Below are 22865 nucleotides of genomic sequence, written 5' to 3'. Positions count from 1 at the left end.
TTTTTCCCAGACAGAGCAGTTCTCAGAACGAGATCTAGTTATCTTCCAAAGGTGATATCAAAGTTTCACCTGAATGAAGAGATTGTAGTCCCAGCTTTTCAGGTATCGGGACTATCTGCGGGAGAAGCGTCACTGGACGTGGTCCGGGCTTTAAAAATCTACATAGATCGTACTACTGCCATCAGGAAAACAGATTCCCTCTTCATCCTCTACGGATTCCATAGGAGAGGTTGGCCTGCTAGTAAACAGACGCTGGCGAGATGGCTTCGAATGGTAATATCTGAAGCTTATTCTCATGCAGATCTCCCTATTCCGGCTAATGTCTCTGCACACTCTACACGTAAGGTAGGTCCTTCTTGGGCAGCACAACAGGGTGCATCAGCAGAACAGATATGTAGGGCAGCCACATGGTCTTCCATAAACACATTCATCAGACATTATGCCTTGGATACTTTTGCCTCTCATGACGCAGACTTCGGGCGAAAGGTCCTCCTGTGCAATCAGGAGCGTCCCCACCACTAAAATGGCTTTGGGAATCCCAATGTTATCCTGTGGATAATCCTGTGGACCCAGCCAGAGAAATAAACGTTATGGTAAGAACTTACCGTTGATAACGTGATTTCTCTTATGTCCACAGGTATCCACAGGGATCCCACCCTGACGCATCTGACTTGAGGATCTAGACAAACACTAAAAACCTCTTCCTTCTTGTATGTAAGGGTGTGCATGTGTGTTCTTATCGCCTGTACAGGTCTCTACTTAATGTTCCTGCCTAAAATCGCTGTGGAAAGAACTGATCTGACTGAGTCAGTGGGCGGGACTATATAGTGGAGGCCCCAATGCATCCTGGGAGGCCAGAAAGCTCGTGACCGTGTTGGTGCCATTTTCGCTGTCGCTCGACAATATCCCAATGTTATCCTGTGGATACCTGTGGACATAAGAGAAATCACGTTATCAACGGTAAGTTCTTACCATAACGTTTATTTTGCATATCACAGAGGAACCCCCTGTCCCTGACACGAGGGTACACATGGATAAGGGAAATAAACTTGAGGTAACCTTTCCCCCTTCTCATGAGCTGAACGAGTTGTGTGAAAAAGCGTGGGAATCTCCAGACAAAAAACTGCAGATTCCCAAAAGGATTCTTATGGCGTATCCTTTCCCGGCAAAGGACAGGATATGGTGGGAATCCTCCCCTAGGGTGGACAAAGCGTTGACACGCCTATCCAAAAAGGTAGCGCTGCCATCCCAAGATACGGCTACCCTAAGAGATCCTGCTGATCGCAAGCAGGAAGTTATTTTGAAGTCCATTTACACACATTCTGGTTCTTTACTCTGACCGGCTATTGCGTCGGCTTGGGTTTGTAGCGCTGTAGCAGCGTGGACAGATACCTTATCAGCGGAGATTGAGACCCTGGATAAGGATACCATCTTATTGACCCTAGGACATATAAAAGATGCTGTCTTATATATGAGAGCTGCTCAAAGAGACATTGGTTTACTGGGTTCTAGAGTCAACGCTATGTCGATTTCTGCTAGACGAGTCCTATGGACCCGGCAATGGACAGGTGATGCCGACTCAAAAAGGCATATGGAGGTTTTACCTTACAAGGGTGAGGAATTGTTTGGAGAAGGTCTCTCGGACCTGGTCTCCACAGCTACAGCTGGTAAATCCAATTTTTTGCCTTATATTCCCTCACAGCCTAAGAAAGCGCCACATTATCAAATGCAGTCCTTTTGGTCACAGAGAAATAAGAAAGTACGAGGTGCGTCCTTTCTTGCCAGAGGTAAGGGCAGAGGGAAAAAGCTGCACAACACAGCTAGTTCCCAGGAACAGAAGTCCTCCCCGGCTTCTACAAAATCCACCGCATGACGCTGGGGCTCCGCTAAGGGAGTCCGCCCCAGTGGGGGCACGTCTTCGACTTTTCAGCCACATCTGGGTTCACTCACAGGTGGATCCCTGGGCAATAGAAATTGTTTCTCAGGGTTACAAGCTGGAATTCGAAGAGGTGCCTCCTCGCCGGTTTTTCAAATCGGCCCTGCCGGCTTCTCCCCCAGAAAGGGAGTTAGTGTTAAATGCAATTCACAAATTGTATCTTCAACAGGTGGTGGTCAAGGTTCCCCTACTTCAACAAGGGAGGGGCTATTACTCAACCCTGTTTGTAGTCCCTAAACTGGACGGTTCGGTCAGACCCATTTTAAATTTAAAATCCCTGAACCTATACTTGAAAAGGTTCAAGTTCAAAATGGAATCGCTCAGAGCGGTCATCGCCAGCCTGGAAGGGGGGGATTTTATGGTATCCCTGGACATAAAGGATGCATACCTTCATGTTCCCATATATCCACCTCATCAGGCGTACCTGAGATTTGCGGTACAGGATTGTCATTACCAATTTCAGACACTGCCGTTTGGGCTTTCCACGGCCCCGATGATTTTCACCAAGGTAATGGCGGAAATGATGGTGCTCCTGCGCAAGCAGGGTGTCACAATTATCCCGTACTTGGACGATCTCCTCATAAAAGCGAGATCAAGAGAGCAGTTGCTGAGCAGCGTGTCACTTTCACTGAAAGTGTTACAGCAACACGGCTGGATTCTCAATATCTCGAAGTCGCAGTTGGTTCCTATGACTCGTCTGACCTTCTTGGGCATGATTCTGGATACGGACCAGAAAAGGGTTTATCTTCCGATAGAAAAGGCTCAGGAACTCATGACCCTGGTCAGGAACCTATTGAAGCCAAAACAGGTGTCCGTGCATCACTGCACTCGAGTCATGGGAAAGATGGTGGCATCGTACGAGGCCTTTCCCTTCGGCAGTTTCCATGCGAGGACCTTCCAATGGGACCTACTGGACAAGTGGTCCGGGTCACATCTACAGATTCATCAGTTGATCGCCCTGTCCCCCAGGGCCAGGGTATCTCTCCTGTGGTGGCTACAGAGTGCTCACATTCTAGAGGGCCGCAGGTTCGGCATTCAGGACTGGGTTCTGGTGACCACGGATGCGAGCCTCCGAGGTTGGGGAGCAGTCACACAGGGAAGAAACTTCCAAGGACTTTGGACAAGTCAACAGACTTGTCTTCACATCAACGTCTTGGAGCTGAGGGCCATATGCAACGCCCTTCGTCAAGCGGAGACCTTACTTTGCGACCTACCAGTTCTGATTCAGTCAGACAACATCACCGCTGTGGCTCATGTAAACCGCCAAGGCGGCACAAGGAGCAGAGTGGCAATGGCGGAAGCCACCAGGATTCTTCGCTGGGCAGAAAATCATGTAAGCGCACTGTCAGCAGTGTTCATTCCGGGAGTGGACAACTGAGAAGCAGACTTCCTCAGCAGGCACGACCTGCATCCAGGAGAGTGGGGACTTCATCAGGAAGTCTTCGCACAGATTGCAAGTCAGTGGGGACTGCCCCAGATAGACATGATGGCGTCCCGCCTCAACAAAAAGCTACAGAGGTGTTGTGCCAGGTCAAGAGACCCTCAGGCGGTAGCTGTGGACGCCCTAGTGACACCGTGGGTGTTCCAGTCGGTTTATGTGTTTCCTCCTCTTCCTCTCATCCCAAAGGTGTTGAGAATAATAAGAAAAAGAGGAGTACAGACAATTCTCATTGTTCCAGATTGGCCACGAAGGGCCTGGTATCCGGATCTGCAGGAGATGCTCACAGAAGATCCGTGGCCTCTTCCTCTAAGACAGGAACTGTTGTAACAGGGGCCCTGTCTGTTTCATGACTTACCGCGGCTGCTTTTGACGGCATGGCGGTTGAACGCCGGATCCTAGCGGAAAAGGGCATTCCGGATGAGGTCATTCCTACTCTGTTAAAGGCTAGGAAGGACGTGACAGCTAAACATTATCACCGTATATGGCGAAAGTATGTTTCTTGGTGTGAGGCCAGGAATGCTCCTACGGAAGAATTCCATCTGGGCCGTTTCCTTCACTTCCTACAAACTGGAGTGAATTTGGGCCTAAAGTTAGGCTCCATTAAGGTTCAGATTTCGGCCTTATCCATTTTCTTTCAGAAGGAATTAGCTTCTCTCCCAGAAGTACAGACTTTTGTGAAGGGAGTGCTGCATATTCAGCCTCCTTTTGTACCTCCGGTGGCGCCTTGGGACCTTAATGTGGTGTTGAGTTTCCTGGTCGCACTGATTTAAACCACTTAAAACGGTGGAGTTAAAATATCTCACTTGGAAGGTGGTCATGTTGTTAGCCTTGGCTTCGGCTAGGCAAGTGTCTGAATTGGCGGCTTTGTCTCATAAAAGCCTCTATCTGGTTTTCCATATGGATAGAGTGGAATTGCGGACCCGTCCTCAATTTTTGCCTAAGGTGGTGTCATCTTTTCATATGAACCAACCTATTGTGGTGCCTGTGGCTACGCGAGACTTGGAGGATTCCGAGTCCCTTGATGTGGTCAGGGCTTTGAAAATTTACGTGGCCAGAACGGCTAGAGTCAGAAAAACAGAAGCACTGTTTGTCCTGTATGCAGCCAACAAGGTTGGCGCTCCTGCTTCAAAGCAAACTATTGCTCGCTGGTTCTGTAACACAATTCAGCAGGCTCATTCTACGGCTGGATTGCCGTTACCAACATCGGTCAAGGCCCATTCCACTAGGAAGGTGGGCTCTTCTTGGGCGGCTGCCCGAGGGGTCTCGGCACTACAGCTGTGCCGAGCTGCTACTACGTCGGGTTCAAACACCTTTGCAAAATTCTATAAGTTTGATACCCTGGCTGAGGAGGACCTCATGTTTGCTCAATCGGTGCTGCAGAGTCATCCGCACTCTCCCGCCCGTTTGGGAGCTTTGGTATAATCCCCATGGTCCTTACGGAGTCCCCAGCATCCTCTAGGAAGTAAGAGAAAATAAGATTTTAAACCTACCGGTAAATCTTTTTCTCGTAGTTTGTAGAGGATGCTGGGCGCCCGTCCCAAGTGCGGACTACTTCTGCAAGACTTGTATATAATTTTGCTTACTAAAGGGTTATGTTATAGTTTCATCGGTCTCGGACTGATGCTATGTTGTTTTCATACTGTTAACTGGTTAGTATATCACAAGTTATACGGTGTGAATGGTGTGGGTTGGTATGAATCTTGCCCTTGGATTAACAAAAATCCTTTCCTCGTACTGTCCGTCTCCTTTGGGCACAGTTTCTCTAACTGAGGTCTCGAGGAGGGGCATAGAGGGAGGGGCCAGTGCACACCCATACCTAAAGTTCTTTCTTAAAGTGCCCATGTCCCCTGCGGAGCCCATCTATCCCCATGGTCCTTATGGAGTCCCCAGCATCCTCTACGGACTGCGAGAAAAAGATTTACCGGTAGGTTTAAAATCTTATTTTTTAGGTGCATGAAAAAGGCTATTTAAGTGAATAGCCTTGCACTGTGTCCGGGGGGATTATTGCTGGCAATTGGACGCGGGGTAAACTCCACTGCTAATTGAATACCCCCTGTAGTTTTTCCTGAGGACTGGAGTTTGGAAACACTGGTGTAATTGCTGATAGTATCTTGCTTTTTTTTTTTTTTTAAACAAGATTATTTTATAAAGAGTGTATATATTTTATTGGACCTATCGATAACATACTACTACTCTATTATTATTATTATTATTATTATTATTATTATTATTATTATTATTATTAATAATAATAATAATAATAATAATAATAATAATAATAATAATAATGTTATTTTTATAGCACTTTACTCCTAATAGGATTTAAAGCGCTTACATTTGCCTTTTACAGTGCAAAATACAAAACAAGCTTAACAGTAGATATTAGTGAAATGTTTGAGTAAATAGATTTCAGCTAAATATGTAAACATGTGTTATAATTAAAATCTTGAATAGTGGACAGTGAAGTTTACAACATTGGGGTCCATTTATATAATATACAAAATGCTTTTCACTAAGTTTTTAGCTGGAGAAAGCATTCATTTTCATTTCCTGCTTTTAGTTTGGTTTTTCATGTACCTGCAGCCCCTGTAGTGCAGAATAGCTACTAGGCAGGTCTGGGATTTATTTAGCTTAATTCATCTTTTGTTCAAAACATAACGCCATCTCTGGATGGTGTTATGTGTACACCAGTGCTGTAACTAGACATTTTAGCGCTGTGTGCAAGAAACAGCACCCCTCACCTCCATATACAAATCAAGGCCAGTGCACGCCGCAAATATAGGGGCGTAGTTTCATGGGGAAGGGGGCGTGGCCACAGAGCTCACTTTTACACATTACTGAAGGCAGAGTCCCCTTTTTACACATTATGGGTGGGAGAGAGAGAGAGAGAGTGTTAGACATACTCACCTGTGACCAGCTGACATGCCTCTCCTCTGTCCTCTTCCCACCCTATGCTGCGCTCTTCACAGCGTAGGGCATTGTGGGTGGGCTGGGAGAGACGTCATCTCTCCCAGCACACGGGGAGGGAGCGGAGGGGGAGCTGCAGTGCTGCCCGACTACCGGTGATGGGGCGGCGACAGCGAGGCCAGGTGGGGGTTGCCTGTGGTCCTGCGCTGTGTGCCAGGCACCACTGGCACACACTTAGTTATGGCCCTGGTGTACACTACAGGTTAAACGTCTTAAAACTCCTCCATCTTTCCAGTTTTTAGACAAATTTACATGGTTTAATGTCGCAAAGTAATAAAAAAATCATAGAATAATTTTAACAAAAACAAATCTACATTTTTGACTCCTTAAGTACCCATCTTTTTGCAGATGTACCCACTGAGCAGACATGTGTATATATATTACTGGTCAAAACTTTGAGAATCTTTTTTTTCCCAGTTTTTATTTACATGTATTCAGTAGCCATTTGGCAACAATATCGATAAAGGGTTAATGTTTCAGTGTACTCTGAAATCAAAGCACAGAACAAATAGAAACTTGAAAATAAAAAATAACGTTTAAATCATAGATGTTTAACAAAATGTCCTTTTTACTTTTTGACTCATTTGGGTAGCCACCTATTGCAGATGTAAATGTCGAACACACTCATTGCATTCTTTCTGCAATGGAAATTTAAATATTTTTTTTAGGAAGTTCTTCCCAACACTGTTGCAGAAGTTCCCACAAATGTGGTGCACTGTTAGGTTACTTTGCTCTCATCCTTGTGCCCAGTTCAGCTTGATGGGGTTTATACCTGGAGACTTTGAAGCCTACTGTCTTGTTCTTTTACCCAAAGGTAATTCTGACATAGCATACATGTATATGCTGTAGGATAAACTAGGTGTAGACCAGACTGTATTGCATGATGCTGCAAAATGCTGTGGTAGCATGGTTGCCATTCTAGTCACTATGGGGTAAATTTACTAAAGGTCAACTTGCTTTAGAGCAGGGGTGGGGAACCTTTTTTCTACCGAGGGCCATTTGGATATTTATAAATTCCTTCAGGGGCCATACAAAAATTCTTAACTTAAAAAATTACCCTGCCCCCCAGTAGGTCTGCCCCTTAGAGGTACTGTGTGTGCGCGCCAAAAAATGGGTGTGGCCAGTTAAAATGGGACGTGATACACATATGCCCCCAATAGTGCGGTGCCAGATCCACAATTGCCCCCACAGTGCCAGGTATACAGATGCCCCCACAGTGCCAGGTATACAAATGCCCCTCACAGTGCCAGGTATACAGATGTCCCCACAGTGCCAGGTATACAAATGCCCCTCACAGTGCCAGGTATACAGATGCCCCCACAGTGCCAGGTATACAAATGCCCCTCACAGTGCCAGGTATACAGATGTTCCCACAGTGCAAGGTATACAAATGCCCCTCACAGTACCAGGTATACAGATGCCCCCACAGTGCCAGGTATACAAATGCCCCCACAGTGCCAGGTATACAAATGCCCCTCACAGTGCCAGGTATACAAATGCCCCTCACAGTGCCAGGTATACAAATGCCCCCCACAGTGCCAGGTATACAAATGCCCCCCACAGTGCCAGGTATACAAATGCCCCCCACAGTGCCAGGTATACAGATGTCCCCACAGTGCCAGGTATACAGATGCCCCCCACAGTGCCAGGTATACAGATGCCCTGCCCTGCCCCCCCCCCCCTCCCCTCCGTGCTGCTTACCGTGCTGCTTTTGGCGGGACACGGAGGAAAGCGCGGCTATGTTGGGCGGCGGCGGCATGTAGAACTTGAAACCAGCCGCCGGTTCGAGAGCCAATCAGAGCTCGCGGACCGGCAGCCGCGGCTTCTGATTGGCTGCTGGTCCACGAGCTCTGATTGGCTCACGAACCGGCGGCTGGTTTCAAGTCATACTCGCCGCCGCTCCCATCCGACAGCCGCGCTCTCCTCCCTGTTCTGACAGCTGAGACACGCTGCCGCCGGACTGAGCGGCAGCGTGTCTCACTGACACAAGCTGGTGGGCCGGACCAAACGGCTTCGCGGGCCTTATACGGCCCGCGGGCCGGAGGTTCCCCACCCCTGCTTTAGAGAGTAAAATGCTCATTTACTAATAGGAAATGTTTTATATTGATTTTTAAATGTTAGCAAATGTGCAGTTTAGCCCCAGAAACACGACATTGATTTAGTTTGATATTAAATCTATTAAAAACTATTAATTAACCTTTGGTAAATATACCCTTATATGTCACTTTGGATAAAGCAAAAGAACCCCCGACTATCATGCTTCCTCTTCCATATTTGCTATTTGGTGTCACACACATTGAGGAACCATCCCTTCATCTACTCAGTGTGATTCACAAAAACCTTATGTGATGAAGAAAAGATTTAAAATTTGATTATTCGATCCATAAGACCTTCTTCCAGTCTCCAGTAGTCCTTACCTTTGTGCCATTTCAGATCATTCACTGCAATTGAATTGCTTACATTTCAATAAAAACTGGAAAAACAGGGATATACTAAAACTTTTGTTCTCCGAATTGGGGAAAAGCAGGGGAAGAGACTGTTTTCTTCCTGCTTTCTCCAACTATGCAGCATTCCTTTTGGCTCCTGGTAGTCTGCATGTGCGCGGCCTGGCGAATGTGCACTGGGATACTGACCTATGTTCACGTCTTTCACATTTGCAAAAGATAACAACAATAATACAATGCACATTGAGTTGTTTCTTAGCTGGGACAGGTCTTTTTGCATGGTGTGTCCTGACAGGTATTTCTGTATAAATATGCAAAATTATTATGCAAAACACTGTTTAGCAGTCTTTTCTAAATGTTATTGGTATAGCCTTTGTAACACTATGAAGTAAATACCATATTGCTCTTTTACTCCGCTCAGAGGTTCTCAAACACGGTCCTCAAGTCACCCCAACGGTCCAGGTTTTAGGAATATCCATGGCTCAGCACAGATGATTAAATCAAATTGATTGATTTGCTAATTTATGTGACCTGTGGCCAAACATGAATAAACATAAAACCTGGACAGTGAGAGAGTTGTTATTCACACACACACACACACACACACACACACACACACACACACACACACACACACACACACACACACACACACACACACACACACACACACACACACACACACACACACACACACACACACACACACACACACACACACACTACATATTACATACTAGCTGAAGTGCCCGGTTGTTAATGAGTTGAATGTAACTACATTTTAAAAATAGCAGCTCTTCCAACACACCGATGTGGTGGCTGCTCAGTGTAATTTATTTTTAATTTTTATATTTTTGAGGTATCGCCAGTAGCCCTAATCCCCATCTTTCCTGACTGTTCAGTTTTATAATCACTTTTGCATTGCAAGATGGGTTTAAGGTTTTCCTTCTGGTACTGTACCAATGTTACCATTTAAAAGCTCTTGGGTACACAATATTTTTGGTCATCCCACCTCCATTTCTGTCAGTTATTTTATTAATATTAATTTCTGTCAGTTATTTGATTTATGGTTATTTCAGTCAGTTATTTCAGGTTATTGATTTATGATTATTTGTGTCAGTTATAACCGTTAATTAAAGTTTTCATCCAAATCCATCCAGTGGTAGGCCCAGAACAGGCTCACTGGGGCATAGTTCTGCCTGGTTAACACTAACAGAATGTTCAACCAGGCAGAACTAGGACCCCAACACCCTAGTATGTCTTCTGTGATCCAGTATTACCACTATGTGAATTTTTTTTCCAAATCCATCTAGTGGAAGGCCCAGAACAGGCTCCATCGGTCAAAGTTCTGCCCAGCGTACACCAACGGGAGGAGGTCCAACTGGGATCTCAACCCCCTGCTATATCTTCTGGTATCCAATATTACCACTCTGAAGTTTTCGTCCAAATTCATCTAGTGGAAAGCTCAGAACTGACTCTCTGGGTCGTGGACACCCATAGAGGGAGAAAAGCCTGTGGAGCTGGGATTCTGGTGGTGGTATTTCACCACCTGTCGGGATTCCGGCATCGGTATTGTGACGTCCAGGATCCAGACTATCTGTATGGTAACCGCTTCCCATACTTCCTTATTACCAACAAGTTTCCTTTTCAATTCAAGTGCCTGCAGTTTCCTGTAAGCACCTGCTTCACTTTGTCGATTAACAATTCACAGGGGCAAATGCTCAGGGCTGCAAGTTTAGATCTCAGGACCAGCTGCTTCTCCCGTGGGCAGCTTTACGTGGCTTGCTCATGAGTTAGTAGCCCCAAGCATCTTTTTGTGTTAATCCCTGAAGGTAGAACTGGAAATATTGTTTACAAAGACATTTTGTGATCAATGTGTACAATACAAAATATACATCACAAGGTAGATGGCACTACTGTCTTTGTAAAAATTAGTTCAGCTGAGCGATAACAGGCATCCATGCGAGCGTAGTCGTGGGCAAACACTCTAGGTAGGTAGGTGTATGTAATATCATTTTTATTGGTCCGGGATCATTAGTTCTTTTACTCTCTACTGCTGATTATACAAACCACAGGGATGACTCAGTAGCAGATTGAAACCAGTGCAGTTCTTTTAACCTGCATTTTCGATCTTGCTAAAATGATGCATAACATTCACATTGTTTCCTTTCTGTAAGTAATATTAATATTTTGATTCTCTGAGAGAGACTTGTGGACATCTGTAAATATAGATGTTGAGACATAGAGAAGTCCTTATCTGCGTCCCTGAGAACTTTCTAAACAAGCTGACTGTACATGATAAAGTAGAGGTTCCCAAACCCAGTCCTCAAGGCACCCTAATGGTCCAGGTTTTAAGAATATCCATGCTTGGTTGGCCACAGGTGCCTTAATAGTACCTCCGTCAATTTGATTTAACAATCTGTACTGAGCCATGGATACCTTTAAAACCCGGACCCCAAGAACGCAGAGCCATTTCGCAAATTTTAGGCTACTCAACCTAGCACAAGCCCCCCGTGTTTTTATCATCTTGTGGTTATAAATGTGAATACATTTATTTTTCTTTAGAAAATATCACTGGGGTGAGTGAAAGCAGTATTTCATTCTAGCTTGTCAGTATGAACGTGTATTGCATGTCTGAGTCTTCCTAATCATTGTAAATTGGAGGCTATATGGCACTAAAAGCAAAAGGTCAGTGCAAAGCACAGAGTAATGGATTTTGAGGTTAGTTATGCGGAGAGATTGGCAATAATTCTTAAAATTCTGAGTATCCATCTATAAATGTTGTGGGTTTTTTTGTAGCCATTACGTTAATGACCCTGACACCTTTGCTCCACTTAATACAATGGGGAGTATTAATGTGTTGGCTATCGCAAATTGCAGTAGCAAAGGATGGTGTATCCAATATTAGTCTTTAGTTATACCATTTTACTGAGTGATGCCCAGTGTCTGTGGATGTTTTTAGCTCAGTCCCGACTGTGGAGGAAGCTATATGTATAGATTGTTAATCTGTACTACAATCTCTGTGTTGCTTGCCATAGTGTCCCAAGGAATGGCTCTATGTTCATTAACGTAATCCCTGCTGGTGTACTGCAAAGCAGGGTACACACTAGACATTTCTTGAACGTATACGACTGCACGACTGACGGAATGATGTCGGTCGGCCGCACAGACTGAATGATATAGCACCCGACCGAGCAATATATCGTTCAGTGGCCACATCCAGGAGCATTGTGTCCCTGGCGATATCTTCGCAGGTGTACGCTTTTGCAGGCCGATCAGAAGACCCAACAAATCATGCACTGGAGCGCACAATAACACGTACACACTGACCGATATGAACGATATGTCTGTCCGATCCTCCGGATCGGATGGTGTATCGCCTAATGTGTACCCAGCTTAAGGCTGGCTGTTAGTAAAGTGTCTATGTACTGAGCCAGCTGCTCTCCCAAAGCTGACAGTAGACTTGTGTCCAGTCCTTGTATTGACCACATCACTGGTATCCATGTCAAATTTATAATCCGTCGGGAATTGTGTATTTAATGTTCTGGGTTATATTTCAGAATATTTTGGCAGATAGCACTATTTGGCCTGAATGAAAACATTCTCATAGGAGCCCCATTTGCAGTGAAAGGCAAATAGCTAGTCACATATATTACAGTAGTATGATCAGACTATGGCCCTCATTCCGAGTTGTTCGCTCGCAAGCTGCTTTTAGCAGCATTGCACACGCTAAGCCGCCGCCTACTGGGAGTGAATCTTAGCTTAGCAAAATTGCGAACGAAAGATTCTCTAAATTGCGATTAGAAATTTCTTTGCAGTTTCTGAGTAGATCGAGACTTACTCTGCCACTGCGATCAGTTCAGTCAGTTTCGTTCCTGGTTTGACGCCACAAACACACCCAGCGTTCGCCCAAGCACTCCCCCGTTTCTCCAGCCACTCCCGTGTTTTTCCCAGAAACGGCAGCGTTTTTTCACACACTCCCATAAAACGGCCAGTTTCCGCCTAGAAACACCCACTTCCTGTCAATCCCATTACGATCACCAGAACAAAGAAAAAACCTTGTAATGCCGTGAGTAAAATACCTAACTTAATAGCAAATTTACTTGGCGCAGTCGCATTGCGGACATTGCGCATGCGCATTAGCAACTAATCGCTCCGTTGTGGAAAAAAAATAACGAGCGATCAACTCGGAATGACCACCTATGAGTATTTCAGTGTGAACATTCTTTACTTGTATAGGAAGGTGCAGCAGAAATATGAGCTATCTCCTCTTGTTGAGGCTTGACGCATACTGCATATAAGTTGTCTTTCTTTGCTTAGAAGTATGACCTTTATCGTAGTGATCAATTTTTTATTTAAATGAAACCCCACAAGAGGCACTTTACGATGTATTCGATCTTGCTACCCTGGTCTGGGTCTCAAACTACAAGTTGTTCCTCATCTCCCTGTGCAGGATTAGTGAAAAATCTGATATTTGTAATGTATCTACTGTATATCCAACTGTCTGTTTTGTCATTATCTAGCTAGTCTTTATGGGGGCAATTCAATTGTTAGAGAGAATTAGCTCCTGTCTATAGTGGACTGGAGCTAATTCAATTGTTTGCACAGGGCTGGTTGCAATTGTCGCATACTAATGCACGGGATTAGTGATGTCATCTGTTTCTAGTACATTGATCGTTTGTATTCTTATAATAGGTCAGTCTGCAGAATGGCTCCCTCCGCTGCTTCTAAGTTCCAGATTAATTTTACGTACATATTGTAAAACAAGTGAAAAAGAATTGCCCTACATATTTTAGTGAACAGTTTTGACTGTGTTTACTTAAAGGAAGATTCAATTAGTACAGCTAATTGTCTTCTGAGACCAATTGAATTAGTGTCACTGAGACAAAAAATGTTAATGAAGAAAAATCTGCATTAAAATGCACCATCTGGGACCTAGGGGTCTATGTACTAATACTTGGAGAGAGACGGAAATAAAGTATCAAACCAGCTCCTAACTGTCATTTTTTAAACTCCGCTTGTAACATGATAGGATTGGCTGGTAGTTTTGTCTCCGTCCACTGTATCTCACTCCAAGGCTTAATACATAGTCCCCTTAATGCATGGGAAACCCATCGATTCCAGCACTTAACACAAAATCTGGGTTAACGCGTGCTACTTACATTTTTTCGGCTACACTTAATTTAATAGCTTCAAGCATTAAACATGGAGCTTTACCTGCGTGGTAAACACAGAGGGTAATTTAATATGCCCCCTACAGTGGATCTTTATTGACTAATTTTGTTATGATCAAATCTTAAGTAATGATGTATATGTCTTTCCCCAGGTGAATTAAAAAATCTACCTTCGTATCCGGGACCAAACAAGATGCGAGATTGTTACTGCACTGTGAACTTAGACCAAGAAGAGGTGTTCAGGACCAAGATAGTGGAGAAGTCACTCTGGTAATTACTTGTTGCTATTCTTCCAATGTTTAAAGAGTGTTTGTTTTTGCTTTCTTCTATACAAGTTTTACTAAAAACCTCTACTTCATACACTAGATGGACAAAAGTATTTGGTCGCATCTATTAATTATTGAATTCAGGTGTTTGAATCAGACCCGTTGCCACAGGTGTATAAAATCAAGCATCTAGCCATGCAGTCTCCATTTGCAAACATTTGTAATACAAAATGGGGCGTTCTGAAGAGCTCACGGACTTCAAGCATGGTACTGTGATAGGATGCCACCTTTGCAATAAGACGGTTTGTGGAATTTCATCCCCGCTGGATTTTCCACAGTCAACTAAGTGATATTATTAGAAAGTGGAAGCATTTAGGAACAACAGCAACTTAGCCACGAAACAGAAGACCACGTAAACTCAGAGTGTGGTCAACGACTGCTAAGGTGCATGGTGCAGAAAAGTTGCAACATGTTCTGCTGATTCCATGGCTGAAGAGTTCCGAACTTCCACTGGCATTAATGTAAGCACAAAAACTGTGCAGCGGGAGCTTCATAGAATTGGTTTCCATGGCTGAGCAGCTGCATGCAAGTCTCACATCACCAAGTCCAATGCCAAGCATCGGATGGAGTGGTGTAAAGCACACAGACACTGGACAGTAGAGCAGTGGAAACGTGTTCTGTGGAGTGATGAATCTTGCTTCTCTGTTTGTCAATCAGATAGGTGAGTCTGGGTTTGGCAGATGCCGGGAGAACGTTACTTGCCAGACTGCATTGTGCAAACTCTGAAGTTTGGTGGAGGAGAGATAATGATATGGGGCTGTTTTTCAGGGTTTGGGCTAGGCCTCTTATCTCCAGTGAAGGGCAATTTTTACCACACGGTAATAACTGTCTTTGAAGCCTGATAATGCTATCGGGCTATCTAATTCCAGCCCGTTTTTACCGTGTGGTAAATCACCTGTTATTTGCTGATAACACATGGGATCCATGATAACATCGTGGACCCATGTGTTTCCGTCCGATGTCGGGTCTCCTGGGGCTGGTTATCGGGGTTATGCTTTGCGCGCCTGAGGCACGTACAGCATAATCCCCGATAACTGCTATTTTACGGGGCTAATTGGATAGTCCCGAGGGAATCCTTTCGCTGGGAATACTCCAACCTCTGTATTTCAATACAATGTCATTACTGTTCCTGTTGATGTAATGGGCATGCGTCCGAATACTTTTGTCCATATAGTGTATTTCTGTCTTCTCTATTTTGTAACATCTTACAGGCAAAGCTGTCAATTCGGAGTGACACCACAGTGCAACACAATTACCCTCAATAGTAATGTATCTAGCAGTGATAAGTGCTCAAAAGCAATGAACAAAAACTGTAACTACAAGATAAAAATATTTTTTTGTGAAAAGGGAAGCCAGAAATATAAAATAGCGTTATTAGTGTTGTACAAAGCAGTACAATATTCATGTCAATTTACAGAGCACACTACAATTGCTGACAAGCATACAAGAATTCCTGTGGCATTCACTTGATGCTGGTTCAGTGAGGGGGTAACTCCTGTTGACATCACCAACAGAACATGTTGGGTACAGAAGCAGTTCTGAAGTTATATTGAATACAGCATCAGCCCACTATCAGGGCAGATTATTCTGTACTGATTATTCTGCTGAGCCCCAGTGCTGTGATTTGTACAGTCGAAACTGTAACTCATGTTAACACCTACTGGACAGACTCCCACAAAAAATAAAAATACTGAGCTGACATTGACTGGAACTGTCTGAGGACTTTGAATTTCTTGTAAACATTCTTTGGATCCATTTATGGGATTATAAAGATAACTGCCTTTTTAACCTTGTACCTTCATTCCAGAGACACTCTCGAAATTAATGAGGAACCTGTTAAAATGGCTATTTTGGCATCTGAACCTCAAAATTAACGTGAACCCAGTAGTTAGTGTGCACAATATGCTACTGAGGGGCAGATGTATTAAGCCTGGTGAAGTGATAAAGTGGAAGGTGATAAAGCACCAGCCAGTCAGCTCCTAACTGTCATTTCTCTGACGTCCTAGTGGATGCTGGGAACTCCGAAAGGACCATGGGGAATAGCGGCTCCGCAGGAGACTGGGCACAACTAAAGAAAGCTTTTAGGTCACCTGGTGTGCACTGGCTCCTCCCACTATGACCCTCCTCCAAGCCTCAGTTAGATTTTGTGCCCGGCCGAGGTTGGATGCACACTAGGGGCTCTCCTGAGCTTCTAAAAAGAAAGTATATAATTAGGTTTTTTATTTTACAGTGAGACCTGCTGGCAACAGGCTCACTGCAGCGAGGGACTAAGGGGAGAAGAAGCAAACCTACCTGCTTGCAGCTAGCTTGGGCTTCTTAGGCTACTGGACACCATTAGCTCCAGAGGGATCGACCGCATGGAACTGGCCTTGGTGTTCGGTCCCGGATTCGCGCCGCCGTCCCCCTTACAGAGCCAGAAGCAAGAAGAGGTCCGGAAAATCGGCGGCAGAAGACATCAGTCTTCACCAAGGTAGCGCACAGCACTGCAGCTGTGCGCCATTGCTCCTCATACACACTTCACACTCCGGTCACTGAGGGTGTAGGGCGCTAGGGGGGGGCGCCCTGAGCAGCAATAAAAACACCTTGGCTGGCAAAAATACCACAATATATAGCCCCAGAGGCTATATATGTGATAATTTCCCCTGCCAGAATCCATAAAAAAGCGGGAGAATAGTCTGCGAAAAAGGGGCGGAGCTATCTCCTTCAGCACACTGGCGCCATTTCTCCCTCACAGCTCCGCTGGAAGGAAGCTCCCTGGTTCTCCCCTGCAGTCTACACTACAGAAAAGGGTAAAAAAGAGAGGGGGGGCACTAAATTTAGGCGCAGTATATAGAACAGCAGCTATAGGGGACATAATTCAGTTAGTCCCTGCATTATATAGCGCTCTGGTGTGTGCTGGCATACTCTCACTCTGTCTCCCCAAAGGCTTTTGTGGGTCCTGTCCTCTGTTAGAGCATTCCCTGTGTGTGTGCGGTGTGTCGGTACGGCTGTGTCGACATGTTTGATGAGGATAATGATGTGGAGGCGGAGCAGATGCCTATAGAAGGGATGTCACCCCCTGTGGGGCAGACACCTGAGTGGATGGACTTATGGAAGGAATTGCGTGCACGTGTCGACTCCTTACACAAAAAATTTGACGACATGCCAAATGCGGGACAGCCGGCTTCTCAGCTCGTGCCTGTCCAGGCGTCTCAAAGGCCACCGGGGGCTCTAAAACGCCCGCTACCTCAGATGGCAGACGCGGATGTCGACACGGATACTGACACCAGTGTCGACGACGATGAGTCTAGTCTAATGTCCACTAAGGCCATTCGTTGCATGATTGAAGCAATGAAAGAGGTGTTACAAATTTCTGATATAAACCCAGGTACCACTAAAAAGGGTATTATGTTTGGGTAGAAAAAACTACCCGTAGTTTTTCCCCCATCAGAAGAATTAAATGAAGTGTGTGAAGAAGCGTGGGCTTTCCCTGATAAAAGATTGGTAATCTCTAAGAAGTTACTAATGGCGTTCCCTTTCCCGCCAGAGGATAGGTCACGTTGGGAGACACCCCCTAGGGAGGATAAAGCGCTCACACGTTTGTCTAAAAAGGTGGCACTACCGTCTCCGGATACGACCGCCCTCAAGGAACCTGCTGATAGAAAGCAGGAGGCGATCCTGAAGTCTGTATATACACACTCAGGCATTATACTTAGACCAGCTATTGCGTCAGCATGGATATGCAGTGCTGCCGCTGCGTGGTCAGATTCCCTGTCAGAAAATATTGACACCCTAGACAGGGACACTATTCTGCTAACCATAGAGCATATAAAAGACTCAGTCTTATACATGAGAGATGCACAGAGGGAGATCTGCCGGCTGGCATCTAAAATAAGTGCATTGTCCATTTCTGCTAGGAGAGGCTTATGGACTCGCCAGTGGACAGGGGATGCAGATTCAAAAAGGCACATGGAAGTTTTGCCTTATAAGGGTGAGGAGTTATTTGGGGATGGTCTCTCGGACCTAGTTTCCACAGCAACTGCTGGGAAGTCAGCATTTTTACCCCATGTTCCCTCACAGCCTAAAAAGGCGCCGTTTTATCAGGTACAGTCCTTTCGGACTCAGAAAAACAGGCGTGGAAAAGGTGGGTCCTTTCTGTCCAGAGGCAGAGGTAGGGGAAAAAGGCTGCAACAAACAGCAGGTTCCCAGGAGCAAAAGTCCTCCCCCGCTTCTTCCAAGTCCGCCGCATGACGGTGGGGCTCCACTGGCGGAGCGCCTCAAAAATTTCAGCGATCAGTGGGCTCGCTCACAGGTGGATCCCTGGATCCTGCAAATAGTATCTCAAGGGTACAAACTGGAATTCGAGGCGTCTCCACCCCACCGGTTCCTAAAATCTGCCTTGCCGATTACTCCTTCAGACAGGGAGGCTGTGCTAGCGGCAATTCACAAGCTGTATTCCCAGCAGGTGATAATCAAGGTGCCCCTACTTCAACAAGGACGGGGTTACTATTCCACACTGTTTGTGGTACCGAAACCGGACGGTTCGGTGAGACCCATTTTAAATTTGAAATACTTGAACACATACATAAAAAAATCCAAGTTCAAGATGGAATCGCTCAGGGCGGTTATTGCAAGCCTGGACGAGGGGGATTACATGGTATCCCTGGACATCAAGGATGCTTACCTGCATGTCCCCATTTACTATCCTCACCAGGAGTACCTCAGATTTGTGGTACAGGATTGCCATTACCAATTCCAGACGCTGCCGTTTGGACTCTCCACGGCACCGAGGGTGTTTACCAAGGTAATGGTGGAAATGATGATACTCCTTCGAAGAAAGGGAGTTTTAATTATCCCGTACTTGGACGATCTCCTAATAAAGGCGAGGTCCAAGGAGCAGTTGTTGGTGGGAGTAGCACTATCTCAGGAGGTGCTACACCAGCACGGTTGGATTCTGAATATTCCAAAATCACAGCTGGTTCCGACGACACGTCTACTGTTCCTGGGTATGATTCTGGATACAGTCCAGAAAAAAGTGTTTCTCCCGGAGGAGAAAGCCAAGGAGCTGTCATCTCTAGTCAGAGACCTCCTGAAACCAAAACAGGTATCGGTGCATCACTGCACGCGGGTCCTGGGAAAGATGGTGGCTTCTTACGAAGCAATTCCTTTCGGCAGGTTCCAATCTTTCAGTGGGACCTGTTGGACCAATGGTCCGGATCGCATCTTCAGATGCATCGCCTAATAACCCTGTCTCCAAGAACCAGGGTGTCTCTGCTGTGGTGGCTGCAGAGTGCTCATCTTCTAGAGGGCCGCAGATTCGGCATACAGGACTGGGTCCTGGTGACCACGGATGCCAGCCTTCGAGGCTGGGGGGCAGTCACACAGGGAAGAAACTTCCAAGGACTATGGTCGAGTCAGGAGACTTCCCTACACATAAATATTCTGGAACTAAGGGCCATTTACAATGCCCTAAGTCAGGCAAAATCCCTGCTTCTACACCAGCCGGTACTGATCCAGTCAGACAACATCACGGCAGTCGCCCATGTAAATCGACAGGGTGGCACAAGAAGCAGGATGGCAATGGCAGAAGCCACAAGGATTCTCCTATGGGCGGAAAATCACGTACTAGCACTGTCAGCAGTGTTCATTCCGGGAGTGGACAACTGGGAAGCAGACTTTCTCAGCAGGCACGACCTCCACCCGGGAGAGTGGGGACTTCATCCAGAAGTCTTCACGCTGATTGTAAATCGATGGGAACGGCCACAGGTGGACATGATGGCGTCCCGCCTAAACAAAAAACTAGAGAGATATTGCGCCAGGTCAAGGGACCCTCAGGCGATAGCTGTGGACGCTCTAGTGACACCGTGGGTGTACCAGTCAGTTTATGTGTTCCCTCCTCTGCCTCTCATACCAAGGGTACTGAGAATAATAAGAAAACGAGGAGTAAGAACAATACTCGTGGTTCCGGATTGGCCAAGACGAGCGTGGTACCCGGAACTTCAAGAGATGATCTCAGAGGACCCATGGCCTCTGCCGCTCAGACAGGGGCCCTGTCTGTTCCAAGACTTACCGCGGCTGCGTTTGACGGCATGGCGGTTGAAAGCCATATCCTGAAGGAAAAGGGCATTCCGGAGGAAGTCATTCTTACGCTGATTAAAGCCAGGAAAGATGTAACTGCAAAGCATTATCACCGCATATGGCGGAAATATGTTGCTTGGTGTGAGGCCAAAAAAGCCCCAACAGAGGAATTTCAACTAGGTCGATTTCTGCATTTCCTACAAGCAGGAGTGACTATGGGCCTGAAATTAGGCTCCATTAAGGTACAGATCTCGGCTCTGTCGATTTTCTTCCAGAAAGAACTAGCTTCACTACCTGAAGTTCAGACGTTTGTGAAAGGAGTGCTGCATATTCAGCCCCCGTTTGTGCCTCCAGTGGCACCTTGGGATCTCAACGTGGTGTTGAGTTTCTTAAAATCACATTGGTTTGAGCCACTTAAAACCGTGGATCTAAAATATCTCACGTGGAAAGTGGTCATGTTATTGGCCTTGGCTTCAGCCAGGCGTGTGTCAGAATTGGCAGCTTTGTCATGTAAAAGCCCTTATCTGATTTTCCATATGGATAGGGCGGAATTGAGGACTCGTCCCCAGTTTCTCCCTAAGGTGGTATCAGTTTTTCACTTGAACCAACCTATTGTGGTGCCTGCGGCTACTAGGGACTTGGAGGATTCCAAGTTACTGGACGTAGTCAGGGCCTTGAAAATTTATGTTTCCAGGACGGCTAGAGTCAGGAAAACTGACTCGCTATTTATCCTGTATGCACCCAACAAACTGGGTGCTCCTGCTTCTAAGCAGACTATTGCTCGCTGGATTTGTAGCACAATTCAGCTGGCGCATTCTGCGGCTGGACTGCCGCATCCTAAATCAGTAAAAGCCCATTCCACAAGGAAGGTGGGCTCATCTTGGGCGGCTGCCCGAGGGGTCTCGGCTTTACAACTTTGCCGAGCTGCTACTTGGTCAGGGGCAAACACGTTTGCAAAATTTTACAAATTTGATACCCTGGCTGAGGAGGACCTTGAGTTCTCTCATTCGGTGCTGCAGAGTCATCTGCACTCTCCCGCCCGTTTGGGAGCTTTGGTATAATCCCCATGGTCCTTTCGGAGTTCCCAGCATCCACTAGGACGTCAGAGAAAATAAGATTTTACTCACCGGTAAATCTATTTCTCGTAGTCCGTAGTGGATGCTGGGCGCCCATCCAAAGTGCGGATTGTCTGCAATACTTGTACATAGTTATTGTTAACTAAAGGGTTATTGTTGAGCCATCTGTTGAGAGGCTCAGTTGTTTTCATACTGTTAAACTGGGTATAGTATCACGAGTTATACGGTGTGATTGGTGTGGCTGGTAGGAGTCTTACCCGGGATTCAAAATCCTTCCTTATTATGTCAGCTCGTCCGGGCACAGTGTCCTAACTGAGGCTTGGAGGAGGGTCATAGTGGGAGGAGCCAGTGCACACCAGGTGACCTAAAAGCTTTCTTTAGTTGTGCCCAGTTTCCTGCGGAGCCGCTATTCCCCATGGTCCTTTCGGAGTTCCCAGCATCCACTACGGACTACGAGAAATAGATTTACCGGTGAGTAAAATCTTATTTTTTCAAACCCAGCCTGTGACATGGAAGTTAGAAGCTGACTGGCTGGTACTTTATCACCTACCACTTTATCACTTCATCAGGCTTAATAAATCTGCCCTTGAGTTGTTTAATGCTTCTGCCATGTCATTCGTTCCTAGTAAATTGATAGGCTACATTCCATTGATTATCCGTGTACTTTTGCAAAACGGGTAGATGACAGGTCCACTTTAAGACCCAAGGACCAGAAGGTTTTATAATACTTGGTCTAATAAACCATATTATAGATTGCAAAGTACAGCAAATATGAGTCCAAATTGGCTCTTTGAGAATATCTCTCTGAGATCACCCTCATGAATTTGAAATGAACTGCTACAGTGAAGAAATGTTCAATTACTGAGCTGTAATTGAAACGGCACACTTCTCCCATGTGGAGTAATTGAGAACTATAACAAGGCCTCATATGCTTCATCAATACGCCATAGATTACATCTGCATCTAATTTCTTTTACTGAATAGTTATTTTCTTGTGGAGCCTCTGAGAATGGACTGAACTAAATAGCAGTCACAAAGATTATTTTTATTGCATTACACCTGTATGCTGCTGGTGACATTCTAGCATAATTTAGCAAAAACTGCTAAGGACTCTGAATACCCGCTAAGAGCGTTGTGAAATCCCTCACAACAGTTTGTAGTTTTTGGCGACCGTTCCAGGGCTGCATCATGATGATTCCATATTGTTATAAGAAACTGAGGATCTCTGCCTGCTGCATCCTCAACATATGTAGAAATAAGTACTTATAACCTGTATATTGTTAATTTATGAGTATAAACTCTATAACTCAGCCATGATAATTTGTGATTAACAGGGTAGTTCATTCAGGATCCCGATGGTTGGGATTCCGGCAGTCGAAATACAGATGCCGGAATCCCGACACTGCGGAATGCCAGCTCCAGCATCCCGAATGGGATTGTAACC

The 22865-nt window shown here is 45.6% G+C and overlaps 1 protein-coding gene across 4 annotated transcripts in view; it reads left to right on the top strand.

Annotated features, from left to right (window-relative positions):
- The window catches only part of RASA3 (RAS p21 protein activator 3), a 398462-nt gene that overhangs the window by 129981 nt on the left and 245616 nt on the right, over window positions 1-22865 (top strand). For all 4 annotated transcript variants that reach the window (XM_063953391.1, XM_063953390.1, XM_063953393.1 and 1 more), the window contains exon 2: window positions 14115-14232. In XM_063953391.1, the coding sequence (XP_063809461.1) occupies window positions 14115-14232 (118 nt within the window). The remainder of the gene's footprint in view (window positions 1-14114; window positions 14233-22865) is intronic.

Source organism: Pseudophryne corroboree, chromosome 2 (assembly GCF_028390025.1).
Source record: "Pseudophryne corroboree isolate aPseCor3 chromosome 2, aPseCor3.hap2, whole genome shotgun sequence".
NCBI classification, from domain to species: Eukaryota; Metazoa; Chordata; class Amphibia; order Anura; family Myobatrachidae; genus Pseudophryne; species Pseudophryne corroboree.
Note: the sequence above shows the minus strand (reverse complement) of the source record. Positions and strands in the feature narration are given on the sequence as shown.